The sequence below is a fragment of the Cottoperca gobio genome, chromosome 14 (assembly GCF_900634415.1).
Source record: "Cottoperca gobio chromosome 14, fCotGob3.1, whole genome shotgun sequence".
In the NCBI taxonomy this organism is placed as follows: Eukaryota; Metazoa; Chordata; class Actinopteri; order Perciformes; family Bovichtidae; genus Cottoperca; species Cottoperca gobio.
This window is the reverse complement of record NC_041368.1, coordinates 10,218,060-10,237,615: the sequence shown is the minus strand read 5'-3', so window position 1 is coordinate 10,237,615 and position 19,556 is coordinate 10,218,060. Positions and strand designations below refer to the sequence as shown.

Sequence of the window (19,556 nt, the reverse complement as noted above, 5' to 3'; positions counted from 1 at the left end):
TTATATTTTAGGAAAGAACAGTGGTCCTATTTGCCCAAAGAGTTAATTAATATAGCATGATATGCATGAATCACTGTATCTCTAGAATCTACAAGGAGCACAAGTATATACAAGTATTTGATATCTATGAACTCGTAACAAGTTGAGTAAAAGATATGCTCACATATGCAGTGTAAAAAAAGCTATATTCATAAGGAAGACAATTAGGTCTAATAAACACAACTTTAGTCCTGATAAAACTGTGATCTTTCATGTAATCTATACATTTCAAAGTCGTCAATCACAACATCCTGATAAAAGCAAAATGGCAGCATCACACAGTAATTTCCACTTGTTTGTTAAACACAGCACAGCCAAAATCTCTGTTTGCATAATAATTTATTCACGTAATTTTTTTCACATACTATATATTATTATTGCTGCTGTTCTGGAGCCTTTCAGGTTTTTCACTTTCAATATTTCCACAACGGGATTCTTTGTTCATATCTCTTTATATTTTTCATCTTCATGCATGCTGAGTATAACATTTCACAGGAGCAGGATGCAAATAAATAAAACAATCTCTTTTTAAGTTAAATGTCATAATCTATCCATTCTATTAATGCTTCAGTAACATGCCTTTTTCAAAGTCCATAAGGGGGGGAGGGGAGGGCGGGGGGGGGGACACTTTTCGGAACATATAGTCTCCATTAGAGGGCGAAGGCTTAACAAAGGGCATATTAATAATACATATTGTTAAAGCTGGCAATCTATGATTATTCTTCATGACCACCCAAACCCCTGTTCCCCCATCCAAGTGAAGCCCATCTACAGCGCATAGGGGAAGGCTAAGTGTAATTATTACATTTCATCTATGTACAGTAACTTTGAAATATGGCACCAAATCTGCTTGTGAAAAAAAGCTTGAGGTTACACGTTAAAATATTTGTGACTACAATACTTCTTCCTGTTTAACTGAAAAACTCTTTATATAACTCCATTCAGCCCCTCAGACAGCGATCACACTTTAGGAGCCAAAGTGGAAACACTGGCACGCTTTTCTTGACTGTTTTCAGTGGTTTTCTGAGAGTAAACAGCATGCCTTGCAGGCATTGGGAGCATTGCAGTGCGTGACACAGTGTTGGAAAGTAATTCTAACTCATCTTCAAAGCACCATGTGTCTCACTTTGAACAATGTCAGTCTGCCGTCTGATTGGCACCCAATGAAACAAAGAAAGAATAATAAGAAGAGTGACAATATTTAAGAAAAAAGCCTGGTACACTAATAAACAAATACTGTGTTCCAGTTTCTGCTCATAGTTTTAGTGCTGTTTGTTTTTGTGTACGTTTCCTAGAACATGTTTAAAAAGGTGCTTTTTTTGTCCGCCGCGTGACTTTACTTGAAGATCATGGACAATGCGAAATAACATTATCTTTCTCTCAGTAGCTCAGATTAGCTTAGCATTAAATGTTCTGACTTAAGTCAGACATTGGCTTTTTTTCCCCCACACACATGCGTATGCATGCACACGCTTAAGCTTTTGCATATGCACACAAAATTGGAAAATGAGGGGATTATTTCTGACCTACAGCAAAGGCAAATAATGAAGAACTTCAGATAACTCAACCTCAGACTATCTTTACAGTATTTTAATATTATTAGTAATTGCTCAGTTCTATCTGTTGGGTTCTTTGAAGGCACCTAGTGTCACCTAGGCAGAGCAGAACTCTCCATCATGTAAGCTTTAGGTGTAAGCTTTGTTACAGCAAGACAGTTGCCTTTTAGGAAAGTGAATCTTCCCTCCTGAAGTGTCAAAGACTCTACTTTGTGAATTGATGCTTCATCATGACTACACAGAGTCTGTCTGTGCTCCTGAATAATTATGCAGTGGTGAGTTTTGTGCCCTAATGATTGGGGGTCCTGGGCCAGGGAAAAGCTCTTCTCCAAAATGTAAGAGGTCCTCGAGCCCCCAGGCAGAGAAGCCTCTGTCAGACGTAGGCTGACTCACTAGACTGAGTCCTGCCCAGGTTTGGGGTCTGGGACAGGTGTGAAACATCCTTCTTGCGCACTTCACAGATGGACTTCCTTCGAGCCTGCACCCCTCGCATGGCCGTCTTTATCTTCCTCCAGCCAAGGTGGTTGAGCTCAGCCAGGTTGAGCAGCACACATATACCGCTTACTGCAAACATAAAGACCAGAAACACGGTCTTTTCTGTAGGACGAGACACGTAACACTCCACCTCCTTCACACACGGGTAGCGATCACACTCAAACATCCCTGGCACATTGAAGCCGTACAGGAAGTACTGGCCGGCCAAGAAGCCGATCTCCAGCGCGTTGCGGAACACCACCTGGATGACGTAGAAACGGGAGATGCCTTCCTGTCGTCGCACTTTGGAACTCTTGTGTGTTTGCGGGAGTCCCCGGGGTCCGTTGGGGATCTCCTTGACCTCCAGGCAGTCGTGATCTTCTTTACTGCTGTCGGGGTGCAAGAGAATGCCGTTGATGTTGCGAGAGTGAAGCTTTCGTGTGTGATGGTCATGATGGCGGCCGTGGTGACCACCATGACCGTGGTGATCCATGTAAGGATGGAGGAGAGAGTAGCTTCGGTCACGTGCTTTGGCAGACTGGTGGACAGAATATGTGATGAAGCACAAGCTGGGCGTACACACCAAGATGATCTGGAAGACCCAGTAGCGGATGTGCGAGATGGGGAAGGCCTTGTCGTAACATGCCTGGTTGCAGCCGGGCTGCATGGTGTTACAGATGAACATGATTTGCTCATCTTCGTACACCTTCTCCCCCACTATGCCTACGATCAGGATACGGAAAATCACCACCACTGTCAGCAGGATCCTGCAGAGAGACAGAAGGAGAAGGAAAGGGCAAAGGGGGGGAGGGGGTGAAAGGGAGACAAGCAATGTCAGTTAGTGAGGAAACAATGCACAGGATTCAGGAAATATCTGATTCTGAAAATGTAAAATTGATTGCAAATCTGGGTTCAACATAATCTGGTGATTGGATGCTGTTTTGTTTATGTTCACGTTGTACCCTAAAACAATTTCAGAGCAAAAGAAAGAAAACAGTCTTCAGGCAAGTTGTCGGACCTAACTATGTTCCTGTGTTCATGCATGAATGTGTGTGTGTTTGCCCGTGTTATCACTCAGCTGCTGTGACAAACAACACCGTAGGATGGTAGAGTTGCGCTCTGGATAGCATGCACACATGAGCTCGCTAATAATAAGAGACTAAAATAGGAGGGGTCCTCAGAAGATAAAGGAGATTTCACACTCCTCTTGACTGCTGAGCTGAAATTAAAGAAAATGTAAGGACATCAGTGCGTGCGACTGCAGATACATGCTTGAACAGTGTTTGCTATCCATTGATTTAAAGGGATAGTTCGGATTGTTTGAAGTGGGCTTTTATTACCTGCAGTAGATGGCTGTCGGCACGCACCCCGTTTGGAGAAGCAGACAGGAGTACCCGTACGGAAGCTAAGCAATGTACTGCTGGGGGACGGGGGTGCAGCAAAACGTATTTAAGCCACCTAAAAAATCTATATCCATAGTGTACTCTATAATTAGAATATTTTCACTGCTATACCTTGCCGACGGAGAACTGAAGCTGTCATCTGTGCTCTTGCCAAAGCTGGCAGACTTAATAACACAAACTGACTAACCGATCAAGAAAGACCAGCAACTCCCGTGTTCTGTGAGGTAAAATTACTGGTAGCTTTGGCGAACGTTCAGATGGATATAACAGCTTTAGTGAAAGCAGTAAAAATATAGTGAACACTTAAAATTATATGGTTTTTTTAGGCAAAATACGTTTTGATTCTGCCCCATCCACAGAAGTACATTGCTTTGCTTTCGTGCCGTTGCTCCTGTCTGTTTCTCCGAACTGGAGATGTGTCGACCGCCATCTACTGTGAGTAATACGCTGACTACGGATAAGTGTCTCATACAACCCCACTTCAAAACATCCATAGTATCCCTTTAGGAATAGTGTTAGTATTTTTTGATCATTCTAATTCCTGTCTTTCATCGTAATATATCATTAATCTCAGCATTGTTGTAAAGCTATTTAACTAATTAGTTAATTCATTTATTCAAAATCTGGTGTACAAATGACCTCTTCTTGCCCTTTTTGCACTGGCACCAGGGTCAACCAGTGTCCCATTTGCAGAGCTTTTAGGGGTGTGTCGGTTTAAAGAGCTCAGATACCAAAGAATTCCTCGAATACGGTAAAGAACCCTGTTCCCATGATCATAATATGAGTGCTGATTATTAGCAACTTAATGCTGAACCATACAAGTTGCATCTTCCTATTGAGACTCATTAGTGCATTGCTGCAGTTAGAGAGAGCTGTGTCCAGGGGCTCGAGGATCTAGAGAGCAGTGCGACTGCTTTTTAAGGCCTCTGACAGACTGGTGTGCTGTACTGTTATCTTCTGGTGTCGATCCAGTGTGAGCACTGCGGAGGAGGACTGGGGCTTTAGGGCTGCACACTCAGCTCTTTTTAATGAGCGAGGAAAGCCTGCACATCATGGGGCTCCCTGGTATTTATGCCACAATGCAGTGGATGTGCATACTCCCTGCGTAGAGGAGCCAATTACTTAGAACACATTGGTTTCCGAGCACACGAGGGCCACCCAAGGCAACTGGGGGGACAGAGATGGAGGTGGCCCCTTGTGGGTTAGAACCACTGAGGTAATCGGCAGATACGTGTGGCAATAGCCTTTAATTCAGGTGATGTAACATAATGCGATCCTTGTGCATTTTGAATATACATCTTTAAAGTTGATCTTTGTTCTGTCTGTTGTCATGTCAAATGAGACTCCATAGGGTAGCATTTAATTATGCCTCAAACATGCCCACGCCCGCTTTCCATGGCCAGTTATCACAGCAACCAGCAAATTATCGTGAAATGTGATGATCTGTAAACAAGTGTAGAGATAGAAGAAAGAGGTATGGAGGAAAACATTTAGAAAAATATGAGAAAATTGTATTTTTGGGGGGTGAAAAAATAAACGTTTTCAATGACGTGATTGAGGAGGCAGCTCTTGAAAGGTGAGAGGTATAGCGGAGAAACACAAGTTAGCGTGAAACTGACTTAAAATAGAGCAGCGCGCCGCTGCAGGACTTTTCCTGCTCCACCTGCGAGAGCATGCCTATGTGTTTTTGTGTGAGCGAGACAGACACGCGAGGACACAGAGACAAAGAAGGAGAGTCAGCCATGTGTGTGACTTGTGCAAAATGGCAAACATGTCAGGTCGTCAGTGCTCGGAAGCAGCTGTGGGCATACTGTATACGTACACTATGCTGGCTTCCAGTATGTTTTGGAAATACAGCAGCATAAAGCTTCTCTGCAACTTTGGTCTTCCAGAAGTTAAATGCAGGTTGTGTGTGTAATTTACATTCAGTCACTTTCTGATCCTTAGCTGTAAGCTTAATGTATCTGCCTTCACTGATGTTTGACAGCAGCGGATTTGACCAAAGGACTATTGACGGTTCTCTGCACCACAAGGAATCATCTGACGCATGCTGCTCGATGAGATAGAAGTCTGTGATTGACACTGCTCATTTATATGCAAATATTTCTTTAGATAATACAAAAGTAGCTCATGTTCAGTGACTCTGGATGCTGATTTAAAACGATAGAAAGCATCTGCATTCACTCGTCTGTTTCTTTTCAAGGTCTGCTTCTTCTCGTGCCAGTGATAATTGCTACATCATAATAGTATTACCTAAATGTCACTAAGTCTGCCTGCTATCCACATCTCTGTATGGCGACACAAGCTCACACACTGGACGGGACTTTCACGGTGAAAATGTCCACTACATTGTGTTAAATTAGTCTGAAATACTTATAATTCAGACCCAACAGATGGGGTTTTGTTATTTACAGATGTTGTAATGGAATTTCTGCAGATTAAAAATACATAGAAGCAATTTGCAATCCACTGGAAACAGGCTCTTTATGTTTTTTGAAGACTGTGACTTCCTCAGTGGGCATTGTCTTTTCTCTATCCTTACATATACACAAGACTATACTTCATCCGAGGCTTGCTTTAGTGACTTTCTATGCATCCATTTTTGTCTTTGTTTAGCGTCATTTAAACTGTCCGTACCCAACACATGTTTTTTTTTCAGCACATACTAACTATATTTTGTAGTATAACGCTGCTAGGAACCCAAATAGTTCAAGGTTATAAAAATATTGTTTTACTATTCATACACACAAATACAGCAAGAAAATATAAGAACAAAACTATAATGCAGTCTATTTACATGTAAGGTCCACGTATGACTCTAAATCACTGCAAATGTAACAAATTCCAAGTTTTAATAATTTATTTATAAAATGTTTTTATAGTCTACCGACATAAACGAGACACTGTGAATGTTACTATAAATAAACTGGAAAATTGTATTCACCCACGAATAGACACCACCTACAGCAGTGTTGCCTTTTAATTGAGGGTGGGTGAACCTGTGTCTCCTCCTCCAGTCTGCAGGATTCATTGTGGAATCATTGCTAAAGTTCACATAAACCAAAAGTAAAGACGCATCCGGCAATCCTCATCAACTTGTTAGGTGCAAAATATCCAAGTTTATGATCATCTCATCACATGGATAACTGGCACCCAGTGTACTGAGTTATTAATTAAGATATAACTCCCAATTCTAATTTGTGTGATTGTGACAGTAGGGATTAACAACACGTTTATGGCTCTCTTTATATGTTGCAGCGGCCTTGCATAGGTCCATTTTATGCCATGTGACCACTGCAGCTCCCTCAACAGTAAGAATTTTCAGATGTACTTGCCTCACGTATAAAACTTTTCTTAAGTACTGCAGTTATTCCGTCTATACTTGTTTGTTGGGCAGATCTATGTCGTTTTAAAATTCCAAGACTGTGCAAGTATTGAGTGTTTTGCTGTGCGTGTTTGCAGGCTTGTGTGTGTGTGTGTGTGTGTGTGTGTACTATACTGCTGGATAACAGGATAATCAGCACGGGGCAGATTGCTGCATTAGCAGAAAGCTGTGGACGAAGGTTATCTGCAAACATCAGTGTTTTAAGTCCTGCGGAGCAACGAGCCAATAGAGCAGATTGGGACAGGACAGCCTGAACCTGCAGAATATTCAATAACCACCTTAAAAAAATGATGCAAAAGATTTTAGGATTTTTAGTATCTCAAACCCGAGGGCAGAATATCAAAATAGGGCCACTGGCTGAGTCAAGTCAAAAAAGAAAACTTGAGAAAGATGCAGGCAGTGCATCGGTTCCTTTAACGAAAAGTTCTCTAAATGGCCAGTAAATGATCTCCCACATCAGTCACCACTCATCACCTCATTTAGCCGCCCACTCTCCCTTCAGCTAAGACTAATCATCACATTTTTGGAGAATTTCTAAATCCCTCACACTGTGCCAACGATTTAATAAGATTTGGAAGAAGATTATTCCAGTCTGTATCCCTGGATTGGGCTCGCATGTGGAAGTTATTTTCTAATTTTCACAATTTCCTTGTGCTGCATCTGTTACAGTTGGTATTTTCATAAGGTGTAAAGAGGAAGTAGAGATAAGGACGTGATACTTCACTGCTGTGTAACTATACAAAGTGATCTGTAGCTGCAGCTGATTGACCTGCGAGATTGTGTGTATAATGTAATGGTAGCTGCTCTTCAGCTGGTGTCTCGGCTGGACATGCAGGCACCGTCTTTCCCAAAGGCTTTCACACACACACACACATACACACAAACACACATATATTGTACGTTCATTCATACAGCAGCTGTTGTCGCAGGCCTCCAGGGACAACAATTGCCTCGAGCACAACAGCAGATGCATTGGAAAACACACACACACACACACACACACATGGTGAATATAAATGACCCTTTACTGTATATGAGTCAACAAACATATACTGTATCTGCACATATAGGTACACTGGCAGTCAGGACTTGCTAAGTGCAGTATTATCTGCAGAGACACCCTAAGTAAAAATATTCTTCCCGCCCGTATGCTCTCAATAATACGCTCCACTGATTGCTGATGGCAGCACATAATGAATAAAGACCTTACCAGGCATAGAAATTAGGCAGTTTAATTATCAGAGTGCAGACATTTCTTTCCTCCCGCCCCTCATCTACTGTTCTCCTCTCAAACTGTTTTAATAGTTTCAGGTCTTGCCCACATATCAGGCAGACGTGTTTGACCGCCTGAGGTGCCACTGAGACTCGGCGTGACGAACACATTAATAAGAAGCTAAAATTGTGTGGTGGTTCACTTACTTCACTTACTAAATACTTATCAGCGATAATTTACTGAGCGCTAAAAACATAAATGGTTTAAAAATAGGCCTCTCTGATGGATGGGAACAATGATAAAGGCCTTTTCAAACTGTGAATTGTTTTTGTTCCGCAACAGAAAATGCAGAAAGTAATTATCCCACTTGTTCATTCAAACAACTCTGAGGGAAATTAATTCCAGCTGTTTTTCAGGAATAAAGGAAGAAACAGAGAAAGTTATTTGGGGGAGACGCTACAGGTAACAGCCTCATTTATACCTTGGCTGAGACAGACATGAACTTGTTTTGAGTTATGATAATACCTTACAATACAGATACAGCCTATGCTAAAATCTTATTTTTCTTATTTTTTCTAAAGCCAAACTCCTTTGTTGAAACAAATAGATAACACAACCATCGCCCAAGGCTGGAGGATAATGTGTTTGAAGAAATTCCACACACAACTTTTCTATTAACTCACTGCACAGCCTAACCATGCGCGTCGTTGATGTCAGTGTATACTGGATGCAGCCTCCCGCCATCCCATTTGTCTTTGTGCCATTTAAAATTACCCTTTCATCTCAATTCTAGCTAAGGGAAGCAAACATTATGCTAAAGTATTTCTCTCTAAAATAACCTGAAAACCTTTAAATTAATGATATCAGCATTTCCCCTTTGCTTTCTAACCAGCACATTTTTTGCTGAATACATTAATATGTGATTTCTGGATATTTCAAAAATCTCTTTGCTGCTGTTCAGTATTTGGAGCAATGAAAGATACATGATCAACACAAATATAAAAATCAAAGCAGAAGATGGCTTTTAATCCAGTGTAAGATATTAGACAACATTTATCCGCATAAGGTTTTGCATAGACTCTGCATACACACAATGTTCCATAAAAGTATTACTTATTTGAGCTTTTGATGGAGGCCGAAGCTTCAACCCAGAGAAAATGATTTTATTTTGCAGCTGGACAAAGCGCAGATTAGGTTTAGCCCACTCATTTTACGCCTGTAACCCATTTTAGCTCACAATCTAAATTAATGGTGTAAACGAGTCACTGCATGCAGCTCTTAAAGGAAAATTAAACTCACTAAAATACAAACTGCTTTTCCCTTTCTACAGGGCTGGACTTGAAGGCACGTTGGTTTTAATGTGTAGCTGTAGGAAAGAATTACAAAAGTAAATGGCCTGCATTGCATTCTGGTCTACTTGGGAACGTTCTGCAATGACTCATATGTATGATAGTTAATGTTGAGACTAGAGAACATCCCTCTCTCTTTGAATCTGACGGACTGACAACAAAACCTAATGTTTCCTTTATATACAGCTTACATTTGTACGTGGTTAACTGGAGCTTGAAATCTTACTGTGTCTTTAGAGTAAGTTAGAAAACAAAAGATACAACAAATTGGACTCAAAAATTGAAGGTGTATCATTTTTGTGAGGATTTTCCCTGTTGCCTTTAACGTTTGTCAACCTTCTTATAAGGGTTTTCATCCTACAGTGACAACTGACCAAACTGAGAACAGGTTTGTCTGAATTTATGTTAGATTAGCTTGTAATGATGCAAATACACGGAAGGCTTTGTAGATTAATATACAAAACATCTCAACCAATCAATAGATGATATGAATGCAAAATGCTTCCAAGGCGAAATTCAGTTGTGGTTAACTGGAATTATATAGCTAACCTCACAGTCAATCTATCATGTCTGCCGGAGGTGTCGTCATGACTTATTAACATGTTTACAGGTCACGTTGTCTAGGCTTTTAAGAGTTGTGGTTTCTTTTAGAAGAGAGTCAAAGATGGAGGATTCAAGAATGTAAAAAGAAATCTGACCTGACATGAACATGAAATGTTTAAACTGTTTTTGTTCTGAACGAAGCTTCTCACAAAATGTATTAATTTTACACAATTTACGTCTGATACGTCAACTGTCAATTAAGATTGACTTTTTTCAGTAATTATAAAACAAATGGATAAGCAATGATTAAAGAAAATCATCAATGGTGTCACTTTCAGCACTTTACCGATCACACTGACTGATGTGTAAATATATACATATAAAAACATATATGGTTCATTTTACACCAGATTTCTTTCTACTGAGAATAAAATAAGGTTGCAAGTTTTTTTTATTTGCGCAGCTTTAAAAAATATTATTTTGAAAACATTCCCCACAGTAGCAGTCATCAGATGTAAGGTAAGCTGTGTTGTTGCAAAAGCATCACGTTCTCAAGTGTTTACCAAAAGTGAAAGAGTCGTACGGCCTTCAACTATGTATAACACCTGCTTCTCTGCATTCTGGAAAATGATTCATATTTCTGCAACCTGGCTGTCGCTATTACATTTCTGTGTTGCACCATAAATTAAGTTTGATACTTTTAATTCTGTCATACTTTTGGTTTGATTATCCACCCATCCTGGGATTTGACAGTCTAAAAATGAAAAGCACGTTAATAACATTTCTAAGACTAATTTATACATATTAATTGGATCTATCTTTATTGCCAAATACATGTGTTTAAGATCATATCTCTGCACAGTCTAATTGTAGCTGCCTTTATGATCTTGGAAATAGAGCCATAAATTATGTTCAAACACACTGTACTGTACATCTGGGTTTATTAGAGTTTTGATATCTAAAATTGGGCCCATAGGCCATAAAAAATAAAGAAATCCTGTCCAAACCTAATTAAGTGAATCGAACACGTGGGGAAATCATTGCAATAAAGAACATTTAAGCTATGTATAGGGAAACATTACACGCCCGGTAAAGCTCATACACACACCATCAATATGGTGCTAAAATGAATAATAGCCTGCGCTGGATGAAAGCTGAGCTCAGCTTTAATGGCAAAATCCCCCTGTCGAACAGAATAATCAATAACATTCAACAGCAGGGATTGCTACACAAATAAACTAATGACAACTCTAGATGTGCAGAAAAATGGTTTAATTTGAAAGACAGTCCCGCTCCTCGCCAGAGGATGATGGATTACTAATCCTGTCAAATGCTGAAATATTGCTTCCACATTGTTTCACTTTGCAACACAAGGCAGTCTAGGTTTTATCCAGGAAGCCTACTATTACTGATACATGAAATATATTGTGGTTCACTAGTAGACCGGATGATGCCCTCAATTAAAGCAGAGCATTCCTACATCTCAAATTATTTTTGGGAGGGTGCCCTTCTCAAAGTAGGGTACCTCCTTCTTGTGGATATCCTGACCTATTTAGGGAAAGTGGAGAGAGAACACAAATATGTGCACGAAAACTACAGGAGTGAACAACTTTTAGGAAGACCATCGTCTGTATTTTGCTTTTAGAGCCAGCATTTGAGGATGAAGATATATTTGGTTTCATCAAACCTTTCAAGTGCTGTTGGTTTTACCATAAAAAAACAAGGTACTTTATACACCACTTTGTCCATTACATTAAAAGGCTGGACATATCTGCATACATTTTTAATGAATGGTTTGACATCAGTTGCAACTTGCAACAAGGGACCACATAACATTTATTAAGATTTTATGAAGTACTTATAACGCTAAAGTGGGGAGTGATAGATGTTAAATAATAGATCTAACTCTGTTACGCAGAAAGAACAAATACAAGGTAAATGGATATAGAATAAAAAAGGTTTGTAGAACACATGCATTAAATGTGAACAGAAATATTGCAGTATTTGAAATGTAACGCCAAACACATGATGAGCTTGTTACACCTTTAACAACAAAGAGCTTCCGCTTCGTATTAAAGGTGTTGTTTATTCAACCAAACCTGCACTGCTGTGTTTGCATAGACGGTGAATATTGCATGTAATATCTCTCAGGATGGCATCGTGCTCCCCTTTTATGAAGGCTACAGTAAAAGCATTACATTCAGATAAATGTGAAATTAAAAACACAAAGGTCTTGTGTCCTCATCAATGCAGAGGACACATATTGAGTTTGTGTGTGTGACTGTTTCCCCAGCAGCAGGGTCAGTCAGCAGAGGAAGGAGCTCTGACACAGATTCTCAGCATTGAACCTCTGCAGAGGGAGAACTTCTCTCCCCCCACCCTGTATCCTTTTTGTTCTACAGCTCGCATCCTCTCCTCTCTATCCTTCCATCCGGCAGCCTTTAGTATTTTATCTTCCTTAGATCACTCTAGTCCTACATTATCTCTGCCTCTTTTCTTTTCTTTTTTTTTTTCTACTTGTCTTTGGCACTGACCTCACTACAGCATTGCAGTGTAGGGGAAGATGCATCAAACACATCCTTTCTTTCTTTCTTCCTTCCTACCTCAAGGTGTGTAACTCAAACCCTAAAGCTTTATCACTTCACGGTAGAACACACATACAAGCACACCTGATGTCTGCAGCACACCTGAGCACCCCATGTGAAAAAGAAAATATGTTGTATGTCATGTTTATGATACATTTTATTTCCGTTTAAGTATAAGTATGCACCCTAGAATTATGTTAGATAGCAGAACATTTGGATTTTTACATACAGTCTATAGGGTAGTCCCAGAAGTTAAATTAAATTGTATGGAACTGAATCTAAATAAAATAAAAACAAATTGTTTACAGTGTGAAAAATCTGTTTTTGGCAGATCAACAAAGTATACAAGCAGTTTGTTTGTCCCAGAGGATTAAACATGTGCATGAGAATTTATACTGTCAAGGTTTTTAAAATACCGGTCTGATAAGCAAGAATAATAAATAGGTGGAAAAGAAAAGTAAATGAATAAGAAATGTTACTTTTTAATTGTTAAAAACAAGCCTGGGCTATTTCTACATTATTCCAAATGCTACACCAGACCCTCAAATCTCTGTCTGACGGTTTAATATGTGTTGCAAGCCTGTTGTTGTTGAAAAATGTATTTCCAGTACTAAGTGTAGATTAGTCATTATGTGTACAACATTTTAAGACACATTAGACAACTGCAAACATTATCAAGGCTGCTGGTGTTATATTTTAAACACCAGTGTATCGTCAGCTTATCAGCACGAAGGCAATCTATTCAATTTGGTGACAAATAAGAAGGTATGTAGACGTCTATAGAAAGTATGATCATGTGTAGTTGCTGCATAGCAACATTTTACTTTGAAAGTCAGTTAACACACAGTCTCTGCAGAGAAATATTTGTAGGAATATTTGCCACAACCATGCAAGTACGGTCCATTGCAAATTCTGATCGAATAAGCCCAACAATCTTTACGAGGTTGTGTTTTTATTATATGCACCAAATATATCATTAGCCGTGGTTGTGTCCTCACCATTGCGCAAGATATCTCCGCTCATCAATAGCAGAAACCTAATTAATTTCTTTAATTAAGACACTGAGTGACATACATTGAGACACTTTACAGGCCATACTGAACTGTCAGTTATCTAATGCTGAAAGCCCCAGGGTCATGTCTGTACTGTGAATAAACAGTAAATGTTGTTTGGGCTAGAGAATGAAGTTAATGCAGCCTTGACAATGATTTCTTTATTATTACAGTCATTGGTTATCCATGCACACGCTGTACATCGTCCAGTTAGAAGTCAGGCGTATGGACATCACAATACACAATACACACACATTAAATGAGTCATAGAATGCAAGCCACCTGTGGTTAGTCAGAGGCACAGAAGCAACTCTCAATGTGTTTGTCTCTTTCAAAGACCATAATTAAGCTAACCTATGCCACTGCGTAGAGATGCTCCATCTCTATTCTATGTTGCATATGCCTAGGCTAATTCTCTATCCTATGCCAGGGCATAGGTTAGCTTAAAACCTACAATTAAGAAACAGCTTAATTGTAGCTGGATTAGACAGTCTAGACATCCGACGATGCTATCTGGCATTGTCTCATGGTGGAGCTCCATCCTCCTCACGTTACAAGAGAGAGGGTTGGCACTCAAACAGATGACTGACATGCAACCATGTTCCAAAGTTTTGATGCAGGGGAGACTTTTCAGCCATGGGGAGACATCACTGTTCTGTTCTTTGGAACGGCATCCTTTGAACTGCAAGCGCACACATGCAAACTCTTTCAAAGAAACTACACACAGGCTAAACATCCTACATGTGATGCCATCTAGCGGTTGCTGCATGCACCGGCCACACCCCGTGAAGTGCAGGACTTCACAATGCACAACAGTGCAACGCTACATCGCAGTTGGTTGTGTTCACAAGTGCAACAGACCACACCTGACCACACCCAACTGGGTTGTTGGGTGTGGTCAGTGGTGCAACAGACTTGAACCTTTCAACCCATAGAGGTCAGTGCAACAATTTTGGCTCCATACATGATTTAGTGTGGAGTTGCTCATTAACAATCTAGGAGGCATCTTTAAAGCACACAACTGTGCCAGTGGTGAACAATTCTCCAACTTGCTGATACATCCAAAAACATCATTCTGATCATTTAAATGTGTCATTGATTTCTTGACCATGCAGACACATGCTTAGGATTAGGAATCAAGTCTTTATCTTTAATAGTTTTTGTGTTATTGATAAGAATGTCTAAGAATGTCTAATGTCTAAAAATGTCTGTCTACAGGTAAAAAGCCAAGATCCAGACCACCACTTAATAATATTAAACTGCTACACCCTAAACCAAGGTCTCTGTCCACCAAACTGCATAAGAATTATCCGATTTATCGAGATATCCTACAAACAAGCTAGCTAACAGAGACACCAGTAAAATCTGCTTGACAAGGGTAAAAACAAATTATGGGATCTACAGCCTGAAATACTAACAAAAGACTGTACAAAGTGATTCCAAACACAATGTTTCTTGACTGGCATAGCATAGACAAGCAGAGTAGAAAGAGGGAACCTCATTGGAAAGCAGCTAATGTTACATCTAATGCCCTAGGGTCAACTAGACAGCCGTGTAGGACAAACACAGTCTGAGGGAAGCCAAAACACAAAGGTATCATTTACAGAGCATTTCACTGTATTCAGCACAGAAGCACGTAGCTGGTGTCCTGGGCATCACACAAACTACTTGAGGGAGTTATTTTACTGGTTAATAATATCAATCCACTATCTAATGTTATGTCATTTTGGAAATGTTGACACAGCGGGTATTTAATCTAGAATATTATATCATATAAAGAACAAAAACTGGTGCACAAAGGACTATTCTAAAAAATAAAAAGCACTGCTCATTTGACTAAATGTATTTTAGGTATTCAGGTATTTTTTAATGTTCAACCAGTGACGTGCATGATCAACCAATAGCTCAAATTAAGCATATAAGAGGAAGCCATTACATCATCAGAGTGTTCATTATTACTTTTGAAAGAGGTAGCAGACAAATTGAGAGTTGCTTCTGTGCCTCTGAAAAATTGTAGGTGGCTTACAGTCATTGAATCATCCAAAGATTAATTTTCAGCTTTCTTTGTACCCTGTGCTCACAGGGTATTACTGATTCAGCTGCCAGGACTGGATTTTAAAGCTGCATTAAGTAATTTGTGACCACTAGGGGGCGGAAAGACTCCAGAACAAGTTCACAACAGTTAGCAATTAGCTTATGAAGTTGTTATGGCTAACATGTTAGCAAACAGTTGCCTACTTACAAATCCAGCAGAAACAGAGCAACACGGACATCCCTTTGGTCTCCTTTTCCTGGCCACCTGTTGAATGTAATTCCAATATTCACTGGCGTTTAGCCCTTGTTTGGTCTTCCGGCGCATGAGAGAAATATCTGTCTCTTTTTGGTTTGCTAAATGTTCAAGTTTCTTCACAAGTTACTTCGGCTGTTTGTCATTTTCGCGCTGGGCAGTTAGCATACAATTAGCTTGCTTTAGCTTCTGTTTTGAGAACGGTAGCCCGCACGGTCGTATAGGCTACGTGTCGACGTTGTTTCGGTGTTGGCGCTTCGGAAACCAAAACAATGAGCTGAAAATGGCTGAAAGCTTTGGAGAGCTTAATAGTGAGAGGTTGATTCTCAGTGATACCGGCAATATTACCAATCCCATAAGCAGGAGGGAGTCATATAATTAATGGCACAAAATGTTGCTTAATGCGTCTTTAAATCAAGTCAACATGCTCGACTGTATGCAGGTTTTCATTCCATCTGAGGACTAGACCAGGTGATTTCATTGTTTAAGGCACTTTCAACCTCAGAGGAAGAACTCACTGAAATGACTTGGTGTAGTGTTTGACTGGAAGGAAAATCTCCATCGCATATGGCTTCAGATCCCTGATCAACACACGTTTTGCTATAATGCAGCTCACATCATCTCTGTTGCTCTGATGCAGTTACAATGTTGCTGATTTTGAAGGATAGAGTTTAATGGTTCTGTGCACACAGTGCTTAGTGTAGTCAATAAAGGCATGAGCCAATGTTCACTCCTTTAACTTACACACAGAGCAACACACACACTCACAAAAATCCACTGGAGCAGAGAGAAGGTTAGGCCATGCCCTTGTTGCGGACTACCTGAGGTCTGGGTTAATGAGCACAGCAGTGCAGTCAAATTCATAGTCTTTCATTGCTTTGTTTTTTTCTGAAAAGCAATTTTTTAATTACAAATCTATACATTCAGGTTTCACAGGCTAAACCACTTTCACTCACTTTTCCAAATGAGTCTCCCAGCGTGACATTTGGATTGTGCTTAACGAGTGGAAAAATTCCACTTTTGCATTTAATTAATCACACAGAGATGATGTAGAGCACATTTTTCACACAGATTTAACAGTATGTCTCCATGGCATGTCTCCACTGCTAATCAAACTAAAAGCTCATCTGTTCAACCCTCCGCCACGAACCATTCTCACACAAAATATGAGAAAAGATCTAATCAGACTTTTTCACTATATGATGCAAATAAGTGTGTGCTGTTAAGAACAAATTGAATGAACTTGTTTTATTGTCTCAAGTTCACACAGAGTTCAGAGCCATTTACTCCCCCTTTGATTCTACCTTCCACACCTGCTTGCTCATCATCCTTTCATCTTCCGCACCTCTGCTCTCCTTTCTCTCCCACTCCCCTCTCCTCCTTCTGTCCTATTGGTCTGTCGCCAACAGCATCAAGCGTTATCCATCAATAGCTAGGCTATTAGGTAGTATCAACACAGGAACCTCTCTGAATTAACCATAATGCCAAGTAAAGCCTGCTATTGATTATGTGCAATTAGTTTATCCCTTAACTAATGATGGGTGTGCAGGATAAGGGTGAGGAGAGCAGGGAGGAGGAAAGGACGGGGGAGGCTGTGATGACTGTGGGGGACTGTAGAACAGAGGAGAGCACTGGGACAAGCCTGAGTAGGGGGGTTCATCAACCGATACAGAATAACATACATAAAAAACACCCAGCTCATCAGTATAAACAAAACAAGATAATCAAACCTTTACACACAAAATCCATCAGAGTCTTACCTTCCAATCATGGTAGAGTGCTGCTGGACAGCCGCCTCCAGCAGCCTCTCCAAAATGGTCCATTCCCCCATGGTGTCGGAGAGGTGGCAGGGCTCTCAAAAGAAACAAGACTTGGGGAGCCGACCCCTCTTTCTCCGGCGGACTCCTTCTACTTCTTCCCAGGACCGGCCCGCGCTTTTTGTGGACACTGCCGGACCAGTGGGGGTACACCCAACCCCCGTCCCCGCACCAGCTCCCTTTTGACCTCTACACGTTGACCTGGCCGCTCGTCAGTGCGTCTTTGACTGTGTGTGTGAGTATGAGTGCCTTCTCCTGGGCCCGTCCCGCTGTGCTTCTCTTCCTGGTGGAGGAGAGGTGCTGAGCTGATTGCCTCCCCCTCCTCTCTCCCTCAGTCTCTTCCGTTCTCCCCCCCCCCCCCGTGCGATGATGCTTGTCCTCCCCCCTGCCGCACCGCTCTGTTCTGCGCTACAGCATATGCTATAGCTCACTGTATGACAGCCATGATCGCCCTCTCTTTTCCACTTGCCTGTCCCCGTCCCTTTGCTATTTTCTCCTCTGCCTCTTCCTCCTCTGTCTCTGCCTTCGTCCTCCACCCTACCCCCAGGGCACTCCTTGTACTTTACCTGCACTCCTTGCCATCAGTGCTGCCCTGCGCTCGTCCTTGCATTGTGTGGGATCTTTGGCTTTACTGCAGCCTTGCTACTCTAACCTAAACACACACACACACTGCATGTATCTGTATGTATCCTTGGCTCACCTCAGAAAACAGCACTGTAAACACACACACTTGCACTCGAAGACAGCTCAGAATCCCACTCTTGCAACTTACTACTGAGGACTGCAGATCCACGCCAGCACACAAAGCTCCTGCCTGCTGAATGTCATTTTACGACTGGAGGAATGGTCGCTCCCACAGCTCCGAGCACTACAAGGACCCATAAAAACCTGCATACACACACACACACTGCCACCCAGCCCCTCAGTAATAAATCAGCTGCCTTGCTGCATCCAGTGAGGCTGAACCAAGGCAGTGTGCTGCAGACCTGCTGTCCTGTGTTGTCCCCCTGGCTAATTTCAGCACAGTCCAATGCCCAGAGTCATGTCTGCCGCAGAGAGCGGGGATGAAAAGCTGTCCTGTGAAGCCTATTTCTGGGCTCCATCATCTTGCATCCCTCTCTTCCCTCCTCCTTCCTGCTCTCCTTCAACCTCCCCTCTCTTCCTCCTTCCCCTCCTTTACTCACGTTTGTGTGCAGATCACAGTGTTGCCAAATACCCCTATCTCAGTGCTCGGTCCCCATCTCTGCTTTGTGCTCTCCCTCTCTTTCTCTGTGTCTCTTTCTCGCTCATGGAATCGCTCTATCTCTGTCACACTCTGCGAGCATGCAACACCCCCCCTCCTCTTCTTCTCATAGATCTGCTCCCTCTCCTCGCTCTCCCTCCTTCCTTCCCTCCCTCCCTCCTCTGGCAAATGTGCTTGGATTGCTACCCTGATCGCTGCTTTACTTATGCTTGCAAGAATGCCTCCCACCGTACTGCTGTGTCTCTTCCTGCCTGATGTGGCACGGTAAAAAGGGCATTCGAGATCTAACCGTGCCTCCTTCCCCGTCTCCACTGCAATCCTTTGTTCCACTGTAGAAGCCCGCTGGTGTTTCGCGTACTCTTTAAATCTCTTCCTCTCTTTCCTCACTCTCTGTCACACATCATCCAACCCATGCTTCCAGGAGGAGGATTACAGGGAAATTATGGCTGTGCTCCACCCCATCCCCCATCTATCTCCTCCCTTTCTCCATCTTACTGTATTGGGGATGACAACACACCTATTTACCCTAACCCAACCCTATGCCCGTCCAGTATTTCCTCTCCTCATCTTCTCTTTCTGTTCCTCATTTTGTCTATTTCCCCCATCCTCC

At 41.5% G+C, this 19,556-nt stretch overlaps 1 protein-coding gene across 2 annotated transcripts; it reads right to left on the bottom strand.

The window, feature by feature from the left end:
* Window positions 1-361: 361 nt before the first annotated feature.
* LOC115018448 (gap junction delta-2 protein-like) lies at window positions 362-18,030 on the bottom strand. 2 transcript variants are annotated; one of them, XM_029447374.1, is made up of 3 exons: window positions 17,647-18,030; window positions 15,842-15,898; window positions 362-2,836 (listed from the first exon to the last, which is right to left on the bottom strand). In XM_029447374.1, the coding sequence occupies exons 1-3, from the start codon at window positions 17,715-17,717 to the stop codon at window positions 1,969-1,971; spliced, it is 996 nt and encodes a 331-aa protein (XP_029303234.1). In that variant the 5' UTR covers window positions 17,718-18,030; the 3' UTR covers window positions 362-1,968. The 2 variants fall into 2 exon arrangements, with proteins under 2 accessions (XP_029303234.1, XP_029303235.1); XM_029447375.1 differs by lacking the exon at window positions 15,842-15,898.
* Window positions 18,031-19,556: the final 1,526 nt, after the last annotated feature.

Excerpts from the sequence above, each read along its gene's own strand:
- LOC115018448 (XM_029447374.1), bottom strand. The coding sequence starts at position 17,717 with ATGGGGGAATGGACCATTTTGGAGAGGCTGCTGGAGGCGGCTGTCCAG. Across the intron at positions 15,899-17,646 it reads CACTCTACCATGATTGGAAG|GTGGCCAGGAAAAGGAGACC; the intron begins GTAAGACTCTGA and ends TACATTCAACAG. Across the intron at positions 2,837-15,841 it reads GCTCTGTTTCTGCTGGATTT|GATCCTGCTGACAGTGGTGG; the intron begins GTAAGTAGGCAA and ends GTCTCTCTGCAG.